General features: G+C 41.3%; 2 protein-coding genes and 1 long non-coding RNA gene across 3 annotated transcripts; all 3 read right to left on the bottom strand.

Annotated features, from left to right (window-relative positions):
* Window positions 1-1,123: 1,123 nt before the first annotated feature.
* On the bottom strand, window positions 1,124-2,489 carry LOC130204461 (annexin B11-like). Its single transcript, XM_056431212.1, has 3 exons — window positions 2,362-2,489; window positions 1,726-2,237; window positions 1,124-1,509 (listed from the first exon to the last, which is right to left on the bottom strand). Exons 1-3 carry the CDS (start codon window positions 2,378-2,380, stop codon window positions 1,474-1,476), a joined length of 567 nt encoding a protein of 188 aa, XP_056287187.1. The 5' UTR covers window positions 2,381-2,489; the 3' UTR covers window positions 1,124-1,473.
* Window positions 2,490-6,071: 3,582 nt separating this feature from the next.
* LOC130206758 (uncharacterized) lies at window positions 6,072-8,008 on the bottom strand. The gene is made up of 2 exons (XR_008834174.1): window positions 7,852-8,008; window positions 6,072-6,336 (listed from the first exon to the last, which is right to left on the bottom strand). It is a non-coding gene; the product is annotated as an uncharacterized LOC130206758 (long non-coding RNA).
* A 2,042-nt stretch (window positions 8,009-10,050) lies between these two features.
* On the bottom strand, window positions 10,051-22,363 carry lss (lanosterol synthase (2,3-oxidosqualene-lanosterol cyclase)). The gene is made up of 22 exons (XM_056430767.1): window positions 22,309-22,363; window positions 21,181-21,349; window positions 20,704-20,842; window positions 19,799-19,907; window positions 18,834-18,955; window positions 18,519-18,615; window positions 17,642-17,777; window positions 17,059-17,167; window positions 16,259-16,377; window positions 16,035-16,132; window positions 15,252-15,279; window positions 14,912-14,968; window positions 14,604-14,675; window positions 14,209-14,259; window positions 13,931-14,080; window positions 13,629-13,725; window positions 12,553-12,658; window positions 12,036-12,101; window positions 11,865-11,945; window positions 11,331-11,501; window positions 11,082-11,160; window positions 10,051-10,946 (listed from the first exon to the last, which is right to left on the bottom strand). The coding sequence occupies exons 1-22, from the start codon at window positions 22,320-22,322 to the stop codon at window positions 10,809-10,811; spliced, it is 2,208 nt and encodes a 735-aa protein (XP_056286742.1). The 5' UTR covers window positions 22,323-22,363; the 3' UTR covers window positions 10,051-10,808.
* Window positions 22,364-22,577: the final 214 nt, after the last annotated feature.

The raw sequence follows: 22,577 nt of genomic DNA, 5'->3' as shown, positions 1-22,577 counted from the left end.
AATTTCAAGGTGACGTAACGCCTGGTTATCCTGCGTCTCTGTCTAACTGTAGAGTGTCTAGAGCCATGGTGTCATAATGACGTAATGAGAGGTGGATTAATTCGGGTGGGACTGTGTAGGACCTCATTGAAGGCCCAGGCCCACGGCACGCCACTGGGATTATATCAGATTATAATCTGCATATAAACTATAACAACAAAGAGTGATAAGAGACATTGTTAGTGCGAGATTGTATTTAATTCATCATGTTTGAAAACTGAACAATGAGACAGTTTAGTAGCTTTGTAATCTTGTGACAAGCCCTATGGTTTAACCTTTATTCTCACTTTTATATTATCATTTAATTTATATCCCAACCTCGTTAATAGAGTAATTGAACCAGGTTTTGTATGTAGTTAAACAAGTAATACACTGAAAGATGCGCTCTTTTGTAATCCATCTCCTGAACATTGTAGTTTCGTTAGGAATAGTTAGGAGGTAGTTATTTGACTATTCGACCCCAGCCCTAGTCTAACTAAATGCATGTACTCATTTGAGTACACCATAATACTCCAAGATACAATTTACAGGGAAATATTGTAATTTTTTTCAGTTACCCAACAGTATACTGTATATAAAGTAGTTACATTAACTTTGCCTCAATCAGCTACAACATAATAAAATACTTCAAACACAAAAATGCATATTAATCCAATAATATATTATAAAACTGTGACGGGGCCATTCTGTATAATGAGTACTTATAGTCATTCTGCCCATATTTGTGTGTTTTTTCTTCTCTTTTTTTCTGTACCCTGAATGTTAATGTGTTAAAAAATAAATAAATACAATTTGACTTATTATGAGGACATTGTACGATGCTATACTACATTATATAATACTTTGCTTTTACTTAAGTACTCTGGATCTGGACGTATCTTCCGTCACTAACTACAAATACGAGTGTAATACTGTGTCCTGGTACCAGGGTGGGCGTCGCCGCGTGTTTGATTGCACAGGCTATCATAATGAGATTAGGCTGAGTGCACTGTGACCGAGGTCTACCTTCCCTGGGCAAAGAGAGAGCGCAGGTAGCAAATAGATGTATAAAGAAGAATAAAGACACAATAAAATGCAGATGTAATACAGTGCATCATTACTTTAATAGCATGAATCATACACAGACAGCACTTTGACTTTATTTTCTCCCTAACACCATCATGATATGTAATAACGCCTGCAACGTATATCTTACACCAAAGTTATATAAAAATGATAGTCAATGCGTAAACTGCATCAAACCATATCGACGAGTCGTGATATGCTGACCTATAAAATGATTTGACGGATGCTGGATGCCTGTCAGGTGAGAGACTCAGAGACTCTGATCACATTGAAGAAGAAGAGACAATCAGGGAGTGACTTTTTGATTGTGACATTTGTTTGGAAGATGAAGGTTTCAAGGTGTTTCTCCTCCTCTCCGGGAGTCTCCGTCTAGTCGGAGTCGCTGCTGCAGGAGCTGCTGGAGGCCTGCAGGCAGATGACACCACACACAAATAATTCAATCCACGAATCTGACGTGGAGCTTAAATTATGGCGATTGTGTCTACGTTACATTTGAAAAACAATGTGGTTAATTAATCAATGCATACAGCGTTTCACGGTTTAAAACGTCTAAATACAGTCGGGTCTCTGGAGAAAAGCATCGACAATTCATCGTGTGTGAGAAAATTACTTGAGTCTTACCCCGTGACAGTCCTTTCCTTTCTTGTGACACTTGTCATGCTTGTGACCATCCTTATGCTTGTGACCATGGCCGTGACCCTTGCAGTGACCCTGGCACTGTCCGTGGCCCTGGTCGTGTCCCTGTCCATGGCCGTGACCCTGGCCGTGACCCTGGCCGTGACCCTGGCCGTGACCCTTGCAGTGACCCTGGTCGTGACCCTGGCCGTGACCCTGGTCGGGACCCTGGCCGTGGCCGTGGCCCTGGTCGTGTTCCTGTCCGTGGCCGTGACCATGGCCATGTTCCTGTCCGTGACCCTGGCCGTGACCCTGGCCCTGGCCTTGTCCGTAGCCCTGGCCCGGTCCATGCCCCTGGCCTGGTCCGGGACCATAACCAGGTCCGGGTCCGTGTTGGCCCCCGTATGGACCTTGAGGATGTTGAGGGTTCATTGGCGGTGCGGAGCCTGGGGGATGTTGAGGGTATCCCCCCGGCATCTGCTGAGGGTGGTTTGGGTAACCAGGAGGGTTCTGGTTTCCTAAACGTAGAAGGAGAAAAAGAAGAAAAGAATAATCCATATACAGGTAACACTTGGGAAAAAGAGATGATCATGTCTGTGATGCACATTCATTCATTTAAATTCATTTCTGTGTGTTATTTACCTTGGTTGTGCCCGAACATTTTGAAACCTCAGATGGAACTATCCAGAGACAAAAACCCAGTTGGTCACACAATCCGAATGAAGCAGAGTTTCCGAGGTGAAATTACCGCTGGAGAGCAGACGTCACCTGGATCCTTTTTATGTGCAGTCCACTTCACTCCAGGGGGGGGGGGGGCTCGAAATCCCATCTGGACATGTTTGCTTTGTGACCTAAATGGGTGTGAGCATGTGTGTATGTGTGTAATCTCTAACACACACACACACAGAGTATAACGTGTAAACAGTCAAAGATGTGGCTACACACCCATTAAAAAAACTATTTTGTTGTAGTTTTCTGTTTTAAAACTCATGTTTTTGTGTGGCAACGAAATATATTGTTCACTTGAAACATGATTTTAGTTGATTTTATTTGTCATTATAATAGTGTTTATGCACAAGGACCTGATACATGTGTTCAAGAGGCAAAACATTATAATTAAAAAATTGAAAAATAAATGAAAATACATTGCCAAAAAAAACCTCCACGAGAAACACCAAACAGATCTGAGGACAACGTCGCCTGTCTTTGAGCTATTATTTATACTGCTGTTAAAAAAACACATTATCATGGAGATACATCTTTTAATTAAAATAGACAGTTCCATTGTTTACCCCCTTGAACAGAGAACACGGGAAATAATTTAACATTAAATTAATGTTTGAAAACAAAGCTCGAAGTTGGCATTCTCATTGTTCTGAGTCCGTACATTGTTATTGTGCGGTTGTAACGTGGGATGAGGCATTGTTTTAAATTGTTGATCGTGAGACTCGTGACCAGGTGGCGACACAGTAAAGAGTATGAATATCCGACATATGCAGACACCACGCCCCGATTATCAAATCTCATGACGATTCCTAAGAACTTAACATTGTCAACCTTGAGATCTTGTTTTGATAAAAGTGATTAATTATCAATAAAAGTGATTAATTATCAATCTATCTCATGTCTCAAGATTAAACATGACATCAACTAACTAATGCTGTTTGTATTACTGTACAGTGCACAGCTCCACACACACACACACACACACACACACACACACACACACACACACACACACACACACACACACACACACACACACACACACACACACACACACACACACACACACACACACACAGTAATGGTACGAGTAAGGTCAAATGAACTGAAGAGGCACTGTAGGAATTACAAATGGAAAGCCGTTTTAATGTTGTTCATCACGAGGCAACAATGTGATCAGTGTCTGTTACGCAACATGTCGCACACCGACGACTGTGAAGTGAAATGCATTCTGGGAGGTCACATGACGAGGGTCTCCAGGTGGCAGGAGGATCATCTCCATCTAGTCCGAGTCGCTGCTGCAGGAGCTGCTCGAGGACTTTAGAGGAAAGAAACATTTAGTGACGACGACGTGTCATGAATTCATAATTTAATGACATCACCAAATAAGCAATAATCAGTTTAATAGTGTGTCTTTGTGGATTTTCAGAATGACTGTTTGCTGCTTTGTGTTTCCGGGTTTTGGGGCCCAGACGCCTTCAACCTGAACCAGAAGTGGAGCCTGCAGTGGTTTCTTTGAGCTGAAGGGGGCAGCAGAGGGGCGCCGGTCACAGACCAGGCATCCGGCCCATGCATTTATTATTTCGGCAATTTTGTACGAAGGACCAAATGAATCCAATGAAAACCATTTTGGGTCCGGGACCATTGTCGTCATGGTAATATTTGACTTAAGTGTCAATGGAGTGGTCATCCATCTTCACACATCTGGTTCAGCTTCAAACCAGCTGGACACATCTGGCTCAGGCGACAGGTGTTTCTACTATCGCCACTAAACTGGCGACTAAGAATGTGACATGTGAATAAACTGTTTTCACATTTGTAACTTTGACATTATAAAATAATTTACCAATTTATTCGTCAACGTTTAATCAAAATGGCGATAATTTCATGGAACTGATTTTTTTCACTTTGATTAACTTTGAGGCTACAGGTCACCAGAGGGACGTCCAGGTGGTGGAGTAGAGAACCTCCATGATTTGCACTTTACAATCATCAAGAGAGCAACTGGATCTTACCCCGTGACACTTGCTTCCTTTCTTGTGGCAATGGTTGTGCATGTGACCGTGACCGTGCCAGTGATGCCCGTGACCATGACCGTGTCCGTGCCCGTGACCGTGACCACGGCCACGACCACGACCGTGTCCATGATCATGTCCGTGTCCGTGTCCATGATCATGTCCGTGTCCATGATCATGTCCGTGTCCATGACCGTGTCCATGATCATGTCCATGATCATGACCATGTCCATGATCATGCCCATGACCATGCCCAGGGTCAGGACCATGACTATGACCATGTCCGTGTCCATGATCACATCCAGGCCCAGGTCCAGGTCCAGGCCCAGGTCCAGGCCCAGGTCCAGGCCCAGGTCCAGGTCCAGGTCCAGGTCCAGGCCCAGGTCCAGGTCGAGGCCCATGACTATGACCATGTCCTTGCCCATAGCTAGGTCCATACCCTCCACAAGGTGGGGCTACAGGGTAGTACACAGGTGGCCCGCATGGCTGAGGAGGGCAGGGTTGGGGTGGGGCAGCGCCTGGTGGACAATACGGGTACTGTCCTCCTGGCATTGGCTGAGGTGGAAAGCCAGAGGGATACTGGTTTCCTAGTTAAAAAAAAAAAGGGGGGGGTCATCATTTTTCACATTCAGTTTGTTTACACTTGATGTTCAATGCAATGAAGAACGTTTCATATAGAGGACGGGGATGGGGTGTTTGGTTTACCGCTGTTATTGCCGTACATTTCGCAACTCCAGATGCAAACCCTGAAACTGAAGGAAGACACGTTGTTACACACAAATCCCCCAAATTAAATAACTTTGAATGAGAATTCAGGGTTTAGTTCTGCTAACCACGGTCTACGTGTGTGTGAAGAGTCATCCGACATCTTTGATGAGTAAAAGAAGGAGTATAAAGGGAGAACGATCCCTGATGGAATATATATATATATTTTTTTTTTACATTGTTCTGTATGAATACATTGATTCTTAGCATTATAGTCATTATTCAATGTCAACAGTATAGTCTCTCGCTTGCCATAAAAGGTAGTGAAGGAATATATATCTCAGAGTTTATAACTGCCACTCTCAACAAGAGGAATGATTCTGCATAATGCATTAATATTAATGTTGAGGATCCAGCTTTACCAAACAATTTAATTGTATGTGTGAAGGAGCCTCCAGGGCGGGGCAGTGGCCCGATGTGCCCTTATGGCAAAGTAAACAACTGTAAAACAAACATATGTTCCTACAGGGTGGTGAATTCAAGAAAGTGCTGGTCCACACACACACACACACTTTCTGTTATTCCCGGATAGATATTAATGACCTTACCGTGTGCTGGAGTTCAGATCCACAGCTGCAGCGTTCAGCTGGTTCGGCCTTTATATGAGCGAGGCCCCGCCTACACACAGACACACCCACACCCACACACACACACACACACTGCCAATGGGCTGAGCCTCAACTCATTTTTGTTGTGGTGTGAAAACATGTTGAGATTTTGTTCCTATTGATGACATAATCGTTCACCCTGGGTTTTTTTTCAGTGTGTTTTTTAAACTCCACCGGCACCATTTGAGAGGCTGTCTGAATAAGTCTTCAGTCAGAATAAAGAACAAATGAAGCGGTGTTGAGAGAATCATCCCCGTTTGAACTTTATTGCCGTACAGTATTTTTTTGTGGCACAAAGCCATATGCAGACAATGAAAACAGTCAGTTTTGACAACGTGTGTCGGACAAGAGATGATTGCGTTTGCAAAGAACCTTTTCAGTTCATTTTGTTATTCTTGGCAACGGTTTGCAGGCGGTGACTTCAGTGTCATCTAGTCGGAGTCACTGCTGCTGCTGCTGCTGCTGCTGCTGCTGCTGCTGCTGCTGCTGGAGCTGCTGGAGGACTACAAGAAAGACACAAGGAATAATGACCACTGTTCTAGCGCTGGACACAAAAACCCTTACAAAATAACCCTGACACAAAAAAACATACAAAACAACCCTAACAATTAACCCTTACAAAATAACCATTAAAAAAATGTACAAAATAACCCTTACAAAATAATACTAAAAAATAACCCTTAAAAATAACCCTTACAAAATAATACTAAAATATAACCCTTACAAAATAACCCTTAAAAATAACCCTTACAAAATAATACTAAAATATAACCCTTACAAAATAACCCTTAAAAATAACCCTTACAAAATAATACTAAAATATAACCCTTACAAAATAACCCTTAAAAATAACCCTTACAAAATAATACTAAAATATAACCCTTACAAAATAACCCTTAAAAATAACCCTTACAAAATAATACTAAAATATAACCATTAACCCTTGTGTTGCCTTCGGGTCAATTTGACCCGATTCAATGTTTCACCCTCCTGTCGCCTTCGGGTCAATATGACCCGATTAAATGTTTAACCCTCCTGTTACCTTTATATTTACTAACATATTTTACCCTTGAGGTCAATATGACCCCAGCTATTAAAATCTCCAGGAAATTATTAGAATTAATATTGTTTTCCAAGTTTAAGTGTGAGGTACTTTATGTTTGTTTGTTGACTCCCGAAAGAACACCGACATTAAACATTGAATTCGACAGGAGGGTTAAATATTGAATCGGGTCAAAATGACCCGAAGGCAACACAAGGGTTAAAAAAGAAATTCAAAATAAACATTAAATTTTTTAAAACAAATTAACCCTAGCAAAATAAACATTAAAAATAACCCTTCAAAAATAAGAACATTTTATGACAAGCTTTCCTTGCACTCGAGTAGTAATTAAAACAATCCTTGAAGCCCATTTTCTACACATTTGAACACTATATCAACAGAGAAAAAACAACCTAAATGCCCTGTATTCAGAATAATGCTAGAGTCACATCATATAACTATTTTACATATGAACGGACAATTGGAAACCGGAGAGAAATAAAATATGTAATAATGACACCTGGTAAAAACTATATGTTCTGGATGTGAAGGGAGTTTGGGAGGACGCTTTGGAGAGAACACTTTGGGTTCAAGGAGGTTCCTCCGGACACTAAGATAGACATCTTTGGCAAAAAGTCAAAGAAGAAATGGAGAGAGCATAGTTCCTGGTTGAAGTACGAATAATGAACGATTGTTCAACGGCTTTAAAGGTCAAACATGTTGACCTGATGGAACAGTGCACCCTTAAAGGGTTATTTAAGGGTTATTTACCATCTCAGTTGAGAATCTGACTGTGTAGATGTTTTATTTGTAGGCGTGTGAGTTCTACAGCTGGACAGATTCCATCTCATTCTAATTGCCTGCTAATGGGTGTCGAGTGTAACCAATTTCAAAAGAAAGACAAATAAATGCATTTTACTTTAAATCCTGAACAAAATCCACTTTCTGTTGTAAATGAAGTGGAACTTAATCTTACCCCGTGACAGTCCTTTCCTTTCTTGTGACACTTGAGATGCTTGTGACCGCCCTTGTGCCTGCGCCGGCACTTTTGCCCTTCTCCATGTCCGTGCCCGTGGTTGCACTCGTGTCTATGTCCATGTCTATGTCCATGACCGCGCCCGTGTCCATGACCATGATCAGGAACCCCCAGTGCTGCTTCCACCCACACCCCACTGCTCCTTAATAAAACTAAGGATGGGTTAAATGCAGAGAACTAATTTCCCCTTGGGGATTAATAAAAGTGTATATTCTTATGTCCATGACCGCGCCCGTGTCCATGACCATGCCCATGTCCATGATCATGGCCATGTCCATGGTCCTGTTCATGTCCTTGTCCATGGTCTTGTTGTTGTCCATGTCCATGACCATGACCGTGGCCACCATGGCCTCCTTGATGACAGTGCCCCCGTCATTTTTCCAAAAGAAATCGATATGTCGTAAATGTGAATGTCAGGTATACATTCAATACAATTTGCAGAACGTTCTTTAACTCGTCCGGACATCTTCCCAACGATCCCCTGCAGGCCAATGACTCGTCAAACGATAAATCAGAAAAACACTTTACCAAAGATTCAAAATTATGAGCAAATGCAACCGCACGGCCTGTTAAAGGTGTGACACGAGCAGCAATTAAAAGCAACACCACCTGCATGCATGCAGATATATATATATATATATATATATGTATACATATATAAATATATGCATATATATATACATATACATGTATATATATGCATATACATATATATGTATATATATATATATGCATATATATAGAACTCACCGTGTGCTGGATAGTTGATCTGCTGACTCAGCTGTTACCTGCTGCTCCTTTTATGCCACGCTCTGGCTGAGCCTGAAGCTGTCAGGTCAGAACCCGCCCCCTTTCAGTGCATCGTGAGGGTGTGAGGGAGCGGCAGTGTGTGTAATCTGTACTATAAAGTACATGTAGCCAGGAATATTTCAAATGCGTGGACATAGAAATGAGATGTTACTTGTACTTGTTAACACGAGTAAATTAAACGAGTCTCACGTGACACCAACATACACAGTGACACACAATGTTGTGTAATGTGCTGGGTCGGAGTTGGACGAGCCTGTCGGTTTGGTACATTCTCCTCACAGGCGAAGCAGGGTGATGTTATCGGGGGAGAGAAGTCCTCTGAAGAGCGACAACAGACGTTTACACACACACACAAGCCGCTCATTTTCACGAGAAGGACCACGGGTGAAATGTGTGAGTTTAGTGTTAGAAATGAGAGATTTCAAGTCAAAAATTCTGATTAGAAGAGATTCAAATCAGGAATTCGGAGTTTAAAGTCTGAATTTATTTCACAACGGGCGAGTAACGGATATAGAAATGGAGATTGTGTTGAGTAATCCTTCAGACTCAAGTCACGTCTTTAGGGATTAAAGCCTCAGGTGTAGTTGAGTCTCACGTCAAGCGTCTCAAGGAAAGTCTTTGAGGAGGCTTTGACTTAAATTCTCCAGTTAAGACTCGATGGGGTCAAACCATAGGTCAAGTATTTAGGGACTCAAATGAAGTCTCACATTTGTGTAGTTTGAAATGTACAAAGAACTTCAGAAGAAATGTAGTTTGTTTGATAGAAATATCAATACATGTATATTGCCGAAAAATGTGTAATTCTTTCATTCAAGGAGGACATTTTAGAATAAAAATGATTTATACTTGTGATTAGAATCAGATTTGTCATCCAGAAGAGGACAAGTGAGAAACGGTGTGTGTGTGTGTGTGTGTTATCAGCATCTGGTCACGCGTCAGACATACCAAAGAGCAGCCACCGGCTCGACCGGTCAGAGTCGTGTCTCGTGTCTCGTGCCTCTGCGTGGGGAACCCGTCGCCGCGGCGACCAAGAAAATAAACAAACTCTCCAAAACATTCCCCCACAACCTCACCTGTCACTCTGAGACACGCAGGTGTGCCAGGGACAGCGACACGCTGCATCGGGGTGTAATGAGTCATAGTTAATGACCGATGTGGGGTTTGAAGCCCCGCTGCTACCCTCAACAAGAGGAGAGCGCGAGGTGGTGCGACGCCGCTCCGACTACTTCCTCATTCCGCATGAAGAAGTTCACATGTGGGACGCTCCGAGAGAAGTCAACGCTTGTGGCGCTGCATTTGGTGTCTGACCAAATCAAGATTCACACAATCCAGGATTGATCAGGAATGTATTGAGAGTTTTTGAACGGGACATTTCCATACAGCACAAACCAAAGTACAGCAACACCAACAAGCACAGAGCCAAGGACGATCACGAAAGGTCCGTCATTATCCCGTAGAAAAATTATGTTTTCGAATTGCAAATGGATCGGGGACGCTCCACAAGAAGTCAACATGTCCTGTTCAGTGAACTTTTTGGGGCCTAATCAATATAATAATTCTGAATGGATCATGAACATGTGTTGTGAGTTTTTTTCCAAACAGTACGTGTCTGGGTTTGATACCTAGCTGAGGCTCATTATTGCAATATTGGTCCAAACAGGCACATTCATTCAAAGATGCATCCCGTCGTGTCGAGTCCCAGACAAGAATAACACACCCGAATTTGCAAAATGGCGGGGATGCAAGGCGACGGTGGGCGTTCATGTTTTGACACACTCGGGGAAGCGGAGCACATGCATTGTGGGTCGTTGACCCACGAAATATTGCGAAATAGTTTTTTTTTTCCGAGGGGAGTTGCTGCGTGATGGATGAGCCGTCCCGGAACGTCAACACCGAGAGAAATTCAAAGAATGACGAGCGGGAACTTTATCTGATGGATTCAACTCGGAGGAATCCAAACGGTTGACGTAAGGCCGACCGCATTTCAACGCTTAACGCTCACGGGAAAAAAAAGATCGTTGGATGAACTGAACGTGGCTGTTTTCGTAGTTTGAAGAATCCACTCCCCCCCCCTCCCTCCCGAGTCTTCACAGCTTGAGCTTCCCGGCCAGCGGGCTGTCGGGGTAAAGGGCGGAGAAGCGTCCGAGCGTCCACACCGTGAACACGTTCCTGTAGGAGGTGTAGCTGATGGCGCAGCTCTTGTTGAACACGCCCGAAATATTCTCCTGCAGGCGGCGAGGGACAGAACACACGACGTCGGCGTTATATATATTTACATATTTACACCGTCGCCGGGTTCATTTCTTATGAGTCGTGAGAATGATGATGAAGGTGACGAAGGAGAGCGACGGGAGGATCACCTGAGGCCAGTCTCCGTTGGGCAGCTGGCTGTCGATCAGCAGCTGCACCCCTCTCTCCATGGCCCGCCTGTCAGGATGCCTGGACGCGCACACACACACACACACAAGTTTCTTTTGTAGCCAGGTGAATAAACTGCCAACAAGGCAAATACATAAATCATATAAATACTAATATCAACAGGAGATTCTTTACTCTGTAACCCTGATCCCATTAGCCTCTGAGTTGAGCGAGCCCCCCCCCCGCTTTACCTGACGGCCATGAGCCCTAACAAGGACCAGCAGGTGTTGTGGATCTGAGAGTTGCCGCTCTGGACGTAGCGCCGCTGCTCGCACGACTCAAAGTCCTCCCCCCAGCCGCCGTCCGCCATCTGCCGGTCCAGCAGGAAGCGGCAGGCCCGCTGGACCTCGACGCACACGGCCCTGGACACGGACAAGAAAGGCGGATAACTTAGGTCCATTTGCAGAATTCACACATTTTGTCATTCCCGTTCCTAAGAAAGTTCTAAAATATGAGTAAAAGATGAACAACGGTCTCCAAAAGTAAAAAAACTAGAGCGCTGAAACTTTAATCTGTGATGTCATAATGGGAGAGATGTGGTAGATTGAGAGTGTAGAAGTACTGAGAGCACTGCTGGAGCATAAAAGCTCATTTGAGTATTAAAACAAATTCATCGTCTATGGAGCAGCACGTTTAAAACTCAATGCCATAATCAAATTCTTAATTTACATGTGTTCCCCTTTAAGACGCCCGTGTTCCCGTGTGGGCGTTTCGGGACCACTTACCCGTCGTGGTAGGCGTGGCCCATACAGGCGAAGGCTTCCAGGCCAAACCAGATCCCATACGTGAAGCACACTCCCCAGGACCTGAGCGCGAGGACCAGAGGGTTATTATTTGTAGATATTAATCACGACCACCGGGGGGGATACATCTGGTGGTGAGAGCGCGGTCTTCACCCTTCCCAGGATCCGTCAGGCCTCTGCACCTTCCTGCAGTGCTCCAGTCCGTCTCTCAGAGTGCAGCTGAGAAAGAAATGAACAATGCTTTAATGCTTCAATGCTTTAAGGTTATTTTGTTGAGATTTTATGCAATTTTTTGAGTCAGGCGTGTGTGTGTGTGGTGCAACACCCTGTTCTGTTTCTCCTCTGTCTTGATTGTTTAATTCCCTGCACCTGCCCTCAGCCACTCTTGTCTCGTTACTGTCTGATGTCGTACACCTGTGTTTCTCCCCCTGTATGGATTGTTGTCTATAGTTGTTGTCTTTGTTCCGTCTTCCCTGTGCATGGATATTCTTGACCTGCCTGTTTGACCCTGCCTGCCTGACCCCGATTCCCTGCCTGCCCCCTTTTGGACGTTTTGCTTTTTCTGAACTTTTGTCTCATTAAAGAGTCTTTTTGTTATTCACATTTGAGTCCTGTCCGTTTCTCTGCGCCTGAGCCTCACCCCGTGACGAGAACCTGGCGTGTGGCATACCTTATCTCCTCAGCACGGTGTTCAGGGTGTGCCTTCTGGAAGTGTTTCAGAGCCTGCATTACTGCTGAGGTACACTCCACATAGGTGTAATCTATCATGATGTCACCTGTATGTGTGTGTGTGTGTGTGAGAGAGAGAGACGGTTACTAATAAACATCACATTTCACAACACACACTGCATCCTCTTTTTAAATAGGGAAACATGGCCATGACTTTGACCTGTGTTATGGAAAAAACTCAAAGATATTGCAACACATCCGTAGCGTGATGGAAAAAGTGTTGCAGTCTTTGAATGCTGCGAGAAGGAGAGCCAAATGTCAAGTTTATATTTGTCTCCTTTGTTTCCCTTTTCACGGCTGCATATTTGCAGGTTGAGTAAGACGGGCTGTGCTGGCAGCATGAGCATCAATTACATTTAATCAAATTGTATATAGCCCGATATATCACAAATCAAATGTGGCTCAGATAGCTATATAATCTGTATATAATATACCCTAATATACAATCTGACATCCTCTGTTCTTGGACCCCCATATCGGATAAGGACACATATTTATATATATATATATATATATCTAAAGAAATATTTATACATATATATTTATTTATTTATATAAAAATGTGTTATACATAATCATTATATTTGTATATATATGTATAAAATATTAATAATAATAATATATTTATATATATTTCTTATATATATATACAAAAAGAAAAATATACATTGTTTATATATACAAATATAATTTGATTCATAAATAAATATTTATATATACAAATATATTTATATATAGTAATATATTTGTATAAAAAACTTATTTATATTTAAATATATTTATCTAAATATGTTTGTATATATATTTATACATATACAAATCTATTTATATATATATATATACAAATATATTTATATATATATATATACAAATATATTTATATATTTATATATAATATATCGTCACAAACATTTCTGTGATTTTGAGAAATAATTTCAGTGACCTTTATGCCTTTTGGATACTTGTTAGCCCCCTCATCATGATATCTAATGATAACAATGAATCTAACAAACCTACCAAACACCTCAGATGGGTTGAGCAGCTCCAGGAGGCGCCCTCCTCTCTTCGTTTCATACGTCGCGAATCCACCGTCAGAATTTCTCATGCTGAGCAACTACGAGGAGAAGGAGGACATTTGTGTGAAGGAGCTCGGATCATGAAAGACTTCACACGTGTACGAGAAAGACCGCGGTCCGTTTTGGATTGCCGTCTGATATCGGTCGGATATTAGTGTCATCGAAATATGCATTGGCACATTTCCTAAACAGAATGAGAGCGTGCGTCTCCATGACAGGTCGATGCCTGCGCTGCAGACGCACCACGTTGACGGCGTCGTGCAGCCGCTCGGAGGTGACGTGCTTGCCGATGGAGGGACAAAGCTCCTGCAGCAGCATCACGGACTTCAGGCCCTCCGCCGTGCAGTCGGCCACGATCCAGCCACAGTCGCGGGTACTGAAGGGGAAGCCTCCCTGACAACAACAACAACAACAACAAACAGGTGAAGAAAAGAAAGTTTTTTTGCTTTCCATGTCAAAGGGCATTTGAGTTTTTTTATTTCCTGATTATTTGAAGGTGGGTCCTTGTGTGATATTAGTACCTTGTTCATCTGCCTGTAGTACTTCTGGTACTCAGGAACATTCTCAGGTATCTGTTAAAGTGGGAAAAACTAGTCAGGCGTAAGACATTTAAATACACTTAAATACATGTATTATTGTCTGTCATTGGACTACAGATGCTAATTAGCTGTGAAGCTACAATCTGCTACAGTGCATCAGATGGTGACAGTTATGACTTAACTCTACATGGTCCCTTTTTTAAATAAAGATAATAACAATAACAACCGGGTCGTGACAGAGGTCATTGCTGTTTACCCAAATGTATTTATGTATATATTTTGAGCCCCACTAGTCCCAACTAGTTGAATTATACTCGAGAAGGGTAAGAGGAAAATATCTGGGGGATCATACGAACAATAAAGTCCTGGGTCGGTACCTGTGTGATGGTGAGGAACTGATGGGCATGTCGGAGGCACTCGGCCAGTCCGGAGTCGTCTTGGGCTCCGGCCTGAAAGACCCCACAAACAACTCATTATAATCAGTCATCAGAGCCCTAACTGCTTTTCCTCAAAGTGAACAATGATTCTAGGAACACAGAGTGACAACGGTGACATTTATATTGTAGTAATATTTGTAACAAAAAACACCTCACAAAGGAGAAATGTGATCACATTCCACATGTTCTTTGATTTAATATATATATAATTGCCTGCTTGCATTGACAAAACATGATGTGTGCGTTACCTCAAGGAAAGCCTGTACAGCAAAACAAGTGTCCCAGAGCTGAGAGCCGTTGGTCCCCTGTGCACAACGGGAAAAAAAGGACAAGGTTGTTGAAGTGTGAAACCAGCAAATGGGCTCAAAAGATTTAATTGGAAGCTGAAAACTAGTTTTAAAGGCAGTTTTAAGTCTGTCCATCTGTTTTCCATCACTTAATCTGCAGCAGCACCAGATATGTTTCCCTTTTTGATATCTCAGCTTCTTAAAAAGTGAACCTTTAGGTGTGAGAAACCCTTATAAATAATAATAATGATCTATAGTGTCACACTCAACATACAAAAAGGAGCAGAGGACACATTCTCACCTGCATCTTCATGCCGTCTAATCCCAACCTGCAACACAAGAGAACGCACTGTTAGTTCTTCTTTGGTTCTATTGCATCTGAATGTTCAAAATGTACACATTATATATATATACACACACATATATATATATATATGTATATATATATACATATATATAACATATATATAAATATATATTTATATAAATATATATGTATGTATATACAGGACTGTCTCAGAAAATTAGAATATTGTGATGAAGTTCTTTATTTTCTGTAATGCAATTAAAAAAACAAAAATGTCATGCATTCTGGATTCATTACAAATCAACTGAAATATTGCAAGCCTTTTATTCTGATTTATTGCTGATTATGGTTTACAGCTTAAGAAAACTCAAATATCCTATCTCTAAATATTAGAATATCATGAAAAAGTATACTAGTAGGGTATTAAACAAATCACTTGAATTGTCTAATTAACTCGAAACACCTGCAAGGGTTTCCTGAGCCTTGACAAACACTCAGCTGTTATAAATCTTTTTTTTTACTTGGTCTGAGGAAATATTAAAATTTTATGAGATAGGATTTTAGAGTTTTCTTAAGCTGTAAGCCATAATCAGCAATATTAAAAGAATAAAAGGCTTGCAATATTTCAGTTGATTTGTAATGAATCCAGAATGCATGACATTTTTGTTTTTTTAATTGCATTACAGAAAATAAAGAACTTTATCACAATATTCTAATTTTCTGAGACAGTCCTGTATACATATTTATATAAATATATATAAAAAGGGTCTTACTGACCAGAGGTAGTCCGGGATCCTGGACACGTGCTCCTGGAAGACCGGAGAGGCGGGGCCATCCACATACCAGCGGACCAGCATGTTGATGGTCTTTGAGATCTGAGCAGAAAGAGGCCAACACGTCATGTTCCAACCTTCTAGATTATTAGTTATTTTTATTGATTGAATTTGTGTTCTTTGTATTTTGATGTGTGTGTTTTTGTGTGTATCTGCGTGTACACTTACCGGTCCGATGCTGATGCATTTGGTGAAGCGGTCGTCGGCCTGGATGTGTTCGTACAGCTCTTTGACGGCCTTTCCTCTCAGCGCGGCGCTGTGGTGGGCTTCGTAAGCGTTCAACACCGCTGCAGGTCACAAGGTCACAAGGTCACAAGGTCAGGGGGGAGGGGGGAGGGGTTTACTGCGCAGCTTTTTAGGGAAACTCCAATGAAAAGTACTTCTTTCTTTATCATTGCAAAATAAATCCTGCTGTTATTTTTTATGTCTCGAGTGCATTGTCAACCTGCAAGACATTTGCGCCTTATCGTCTTTATTATTTTTTTTATCTCAATGAGACTTTTCCTGGTTAAATAAAATGTATGGTTAAAAGTATTGTATATCATCTCCAATTTATTTAAATAAATTAAATTAAAAATTAATATTAAATTAAATTGAAATTATATTTTAAATTAAATTAAAATTAAAATTAAATAAATGGTCAAAAGTATTGAATCTCATCTCATCTCAAGACTTTTTTTTATATCTCAATGAGGCTTTTCCTGTTTAAATTAATTAAAATTAAATTAAATTGAATAAAATGTATGGTCAAAAGTATTGAATCTCATTTCCAAGATATTTTTTATTTTATCTCAATGAGGCTATTTCTGGTTCAATAAATGTAAATAAAATAAAATAAAATACAATTAATGGTCAAAAGTATTGAATCTCAACTCCAGGACTTTTTTTTCTCGTGACCGGTAAATGTTTTACCGCAACATGCTTCTGTCGGAGGAGATTTATCATAACGGTGTGTTGTGCATACTTACTGTAGGCGACGGTGAGCAGCGTGCTGTGAGGTGTGTACAGATCACACGCCGCCACATTGTTCCTCTGAGCTGGCCAGTCAATGGTGGCGTAGTCCTGGACATACAGCTCCTAGGACACAGAGAGCAAGACACCATGTGGTTTACACATGTATGAATATCGGGTGTGTGTGAGTGTAAGATGTATCTTGTGTTTATCTAAAGAAGAAATGCTTCAAATCTAATTTCAGTCCTAGACTTTCAAAATAAAAGAGAAACTGCATTAGGCTGCACAGAAAAGTATACTTCGACCACATAATGATAATAATTCTGATACATTAGTTGATAATTTAGTTATTAAATAACTTAAAATCACTAGGAAATTATTTGGCAACCACTTTACTAATCGATAAAGTTACTTAAAGAGCAAACATTTAAAAAATATGTGTTGGCAATTTGCACTTGTCTGTGTTTTATTTAATTGTAAACCCAACATATTTGGGTCTTGGACTACATTCTCACTCCCAGACTATCAGAACATATTCGCTCCAAGCAGCCTGTAGCCTCTCCTCTGGCGCCCTCTTGTGGGACCAGATGGTTCCCGCACCTGTCTGAGGCTGAGGACCAGGGGGTCTTCCTGTGCCGCCAGTCTGACGGCGTAACAGTAGCTCATGGGGAGGTACACCTGGCGGCAGTGACACCACAGGGTGGAGGGGTGGGCCGGCATCCACGTGGGAAACAGCCTGGAACACAGAAACACACACGTCATCCCTGAATTCACGCAGAAGACACAAAGACCACGACTCCGAAAAACAAACATTGCTTAATTACACGACTTTAAATGGACTGTTCTAACACCGAGTGTCATCTGGTGCACAAAGCAGTGAGAGCAATTAGTTTTCAAAGAAGACATGTATCTGTTTTGTTCATTCAAAATATGTGTATTGCAAATTGTAAACATGTCGAAATGCATAATTCATGTGATTTGGGAATAACGGGTGTTATTTTGTGTCACTCCTGATATCTTGTCTATATATAATAAAGGTGTCAGGGGTTAGCAGGTCCATCTTTCAATCAGGGGGTTGGCGGTTCAATCCCCGCCCTAGTCGATGTGCCCTTGAGCAAGACACTTCACCCTGAATTGCTCCCCGTATCTGAGTCTATGGTGTGTGGATGTCACGTGATCGTACTTCGCTTTGGAATGACACATAATGTAATATAATAGATGTAAAAAGGAGATCTGGAGGCAGCACACTGAATATTTCTATAAAAGTTGTTCAGTGGTGCATGAATATAAAAAAAAGTTAAACTTCAGAGTATGTTCTCTCTTGTTCTCAGGCTCATTCACATGATCCTAGTCAATATTTAATACCTTAAAAGTCACACTGACAGAAGACTTGTGGGCTACATCGTTGTTCCCCCCCGCCTCAACTCAAATCCTGACCGGTGGCTAGAAGAGGTCGTGACGGGATGTTACTACTCACCACATCTCTGGCAGCAATGTGTTCATTCCCTCCCAGCTGTAGACGTTTAAGATGGCCAACCAGAATTTGCCCCACGAGGGAATCCCCACGGCTCCTCCTGTGCAAAACAAATACACATGGCCAGAAATAAGGTTATTACTATAAGCATGGATTATATCTTACGTACAAATATTATGCAATTAACACAAAGCAGTAAAATACTCGTCTGTCAGTGTCGCAGTAAAGATGGATTATCAGTAATAATATATGTGTGTGACACATAATAATAACAATAAATCTACTGACGTATAGCCGTTTCTACCCGTTTGTTCCCACCTTTGTCGTGCAGGTTGTTCCTGGCTCGCTCCACGTCGGGGTGGTCGGGCTCGAGTCCCAGGATCCTCAAGGCGATGTAGCTCAGCGCTGTGCCCATGACGGTCGACTTGTCTTCAATGTGTCTGGAGAAACGCAGCGGACGTCAACGACGTTTCAGACGCGTCACGTGACTGCACTGGTCTCCCGGTAGCAGCTACACCAGAGTTCATACGCATGGAGGGGTCTCCAGGACTTTTCCAGGACTTTAAACCAAATTTCCATGACCAAAGATGTTGTGAAATCTCGGCGAGTACACGAGTACACATCAAATGAGACAATAGTTTGATTTTAAAGAATAAATCTGTCTATAAATGTTTATTCTTTTAATCAAACTCCGTAAATGAACATATAATAATAATAAAAATAATATTACACATTTCTATGACTTTTACAAAACTTTTGGGATTATATTTTTTTCAAGGAATTTTCTAGGACTGGAAATAATCATTTTAAACATCCCAAGACTTTTCAAGGTTTTTCCATGACTGTAAAAACCCTGATTTATGTACATTTACATTCTTAAAACACACAATAATACACTCGCAGTTATACACGTATTGAATTTACTAACTTTGGTCACTGCCTTGTGTATATATTTTCATTTCCTCTGTATATTTCGTATTTTAGTATTAGTATTTAGTATTAATATTGTTATTTGGTTTTATTTTGATCTTTTATTTTTATTAATGCTCTAATGTGCACCCGCTGCTGTGATCCGGAAATTTCCCCACTGTGGGACTAATAAAGCAATATCTTATCTTATCTTATATATCTATAGATGCTCGTATTCCAACGTTACGACACTCAAACGTAGCCCTATCCGCCTTTTCCATGACATGAAATCATCTCACAGCAGAAGCTCATTAGAGATTTGACCTGTGTGACCTGTGTGGAACGTAAAAGACGAACACAAAGCGTTGACTCACAGGCCCCAGCCTCCATCCGGCAGCTGCACGGAGCGCAGGTACCTCACCATCTCCTTCCTCCAGGCCTCGGGCAGCGGGATCTTAGCCACGTGGCATGTGATCAGGAGGCCTGAAGCACAGAGATGGACATGCAAAAAGAAATCATGAAAATCATCTGCTGAAATGTGTTAAGTATCATCATCATCATCATCATCATTCAATAGAAATGCATTTAAGTCAGCACCAATGTGCCGTTTGGGAAATAATTCACGCTTTTGATCCTATTTGGAATATGGGATAGTGGTGCACGTATGCCTCTTGTGGACGAAGTTAGTATTACAACAACAAACTCTTTTTTTTCCCCCCCCACCTGTTAAAAAAATAAAAGTAACTTATCCTAACTGAACTTTGTTCCCCTACTTGTTTCATATTTTAACGAAAAACAAATGAAGAAACATAAAGATTATCCCGGCAAAACCTCTTTTACCTGTTTTTAAGTCATTAACACAAGAGAGGAATTAATTTAGAAAATAGATCACAACAATTTATCTTTCCTACTTGCATCCGAGGTCATGACATAGAGGTACTTTTACAGCTTCAAAATGTGCTTTGCAACACACACACACACACACACACACACACACACACACACACACACACACACACACACACACACACACACACACACACACACACACACACACACACACACACACACACACACAGTTTGGGATATATTGTTGAATTGAGTCGGTGCACAATATAACTGTGGATGTGATATTCAATATTTAAAAGAAAAATGCATTTCATCTTTTAATTTCAACTTTAAAATCAAACATATCCCTTATTTCAAAAGCACAAAAACATTACTGCTGCAGATTTAAAGGTGTCAAATATAAGAACATGGAGGAGGACGGTTTGGCTACCCGGGAGCAGGAAGAGAGGTCCGCCGTAGTCCCCCGCCCAGTGGCCGTCCTCGGCCTGCAGGCGGCTGTAGAAGCTCATGCCTTTCACCGCTGCATCCACAGCCGTGTGGGCGGCTTCAGAGACAGACACAAACGTACTCTGTGGAGAGGAACGGGCGACTAGAAATGAACACCAGATAAAATCACACAAGTGATGACCATTAACAGAAAGAGCTGAAGTTTCCTATTCTATATTTGTACATTAGAAGTCTAAGAAGTATATTATTTCCCTAATATGATAATGTAGGACATCTCCAGTTCTATATGTGAAATCATTCACACACAGGTTGTTCTCACTGTATACTACCAGGGTTTATTGTGTCTGTTTTATTCTGTTGTTCAATCGGTGCACAGAGTCTACTGGAATCAGAGCAAATGTCAAATGTAGGAAATAAGTAATAATCATCAACCACAACAATCAAAGGATTCAGAGCCTACCGTGTCCAAGCCCAGTGAATGGGCTTCCAGCATGGTCTGCTCCCTGTCGGGGGGGTCCTGGTCTTCAACATAGCACCAGTTCTGCCTGCCCTCCACGTTACTCAGCCTCCAGCGGCTCAGGTCTGTGGCGGCCTCGGTCTTGTACGGCCCCCCTCGCCTCCGCAGGTGCCTGTGAGAACGGCAAGTATTTTAATGTTAAGCTATTTGGACTATTCAGTCCTGGATTATTGTATACTTTGTCTAATATATGCACGCTACTATAAAGTCTCACCAAATAGAAATCAGCTGTTGAAGAGGGAAACCAATAATTGAATTGATAGTTATTTTGTTGTCCGTTGCATTATTGTTAGTAAGACATCTATAAACCATTTAAATAGTCAAACTTACCATTGGTCAAACTATTTGTGTCGTTCTCTCAGGATAAAATGCTTTTAAGTTAGGTATTTGATTCGAGTACAACTACAGAGGTATAACATAAATGTACTTACATTACCAAAAGTCAAAAGAACTCATTTAGTACCAGTATTGATCATTTCATTATAATAACATTACCAAGTAAGCAGCTATAACGTTGGACCTGGTTGGGTTGCTTCCACTAGAACAATGGATCTTATACTTTATCATACAACTGCATATAAAAAGGGTTTTGTGTGTAGAATTTTAACCGGCATTATTTTATATTTATAACAATATTTCCCTTTGAAATAAACTGAAGAATAATAAAATAAAATTAGAATAAATTGGCTGCACTCAGGTAAACATAGTACTTTCCACCATAGCATGGATTATATTATATTTAGTACTACTGGCTGACAAGAAAAAAACACATTAGTCCAAGTGGTACCATAACCGAACTAACGGAAGTTTTATTTCTTTGTAACTAACTTTGTATGGGTCCATTTTGATAGACATTTACCACCTGACGATGTCCAAACTCCCTAAAAATGCCATCACAGCAAGACAATATTCGACACGTCTGTTACAACTAAGTGAGCTTGCTCCAGTTTACGTCAGTTCAAAAAGCTTCGGAACATCTTTTGAAAGAAACGTCATTATTTCTACTGAAAAACACTGAAACCAAAGTAGTTTTTGAGACATTATTCATGAAATTAAACACAAAATACTTACGTTCCCTCAGTCATAATTTAGTTTGATAGATACGGACTTGAATCCTCCGCTGAATCAACTCTACGAATTTCTTCTCGGGTGCTCTGAAAGTCCCGCCTCCTTCTGCTCGTTTTCTTGGGAGTTGTAGTTTTTTAAAATAGGAGTACGGGTTACTTTTCAGCGGTTTACACTACATGTCCCAGCAGAACTCGCGGTGCCGTCCGAGGCATGAGCAGACTCGGCTGTCCAATCACAAACCGGTTGGGCGGTGAAATGGGCGGGTCTTCCCA

Source organism: Pseudoliparis swirei, chromosome 2 (genome assembly GCF_029220125.1).
Source record: "Pseudoliparis swirei isolate HS2019 ecotype Mariana Trench chromosome 2, NWPU_hadal_v1, whole genome shotgun sequence".
NCBI lineage: Eukaryota > Metazoa > Chordata > Actinopteri > Perciformes > Liparidae > Pseudoliparis > Pseudoliparis swirei.
Note: the sequence above shows the minus strand (reverse complement) of the source record. Positions and strands in the feature narration are given on the sequence as shown.

Coding starts and splice junctions, on each gene's coding strand:
- LOC130204461 (XM_056431212.1), bottom strand. Junction 1,510..1,725: donor AAGGAAAGGACTGTCACGGG/GTAAGACTCAAG, acceptor ATCTGCCTGCAG/GCCTCCAGCAGCTCCTGCAG.
- lss (XM_056430767.1), bottom strand. Junction 14,081..14,208: donor ACTACAGGCAGATGAACAAG/GTACTAATATCA, acceptor TGTTGTTGTCAG/GGAGGCTTCCCCTTCAGTAC. Junction 13,726..13,930: donor TGCACGACGCCGTCAACGTG/GTGCGTCTGCAG, acceptor TTCTCCTCGTAG/TTGCTCAGCATGAGAAATTC.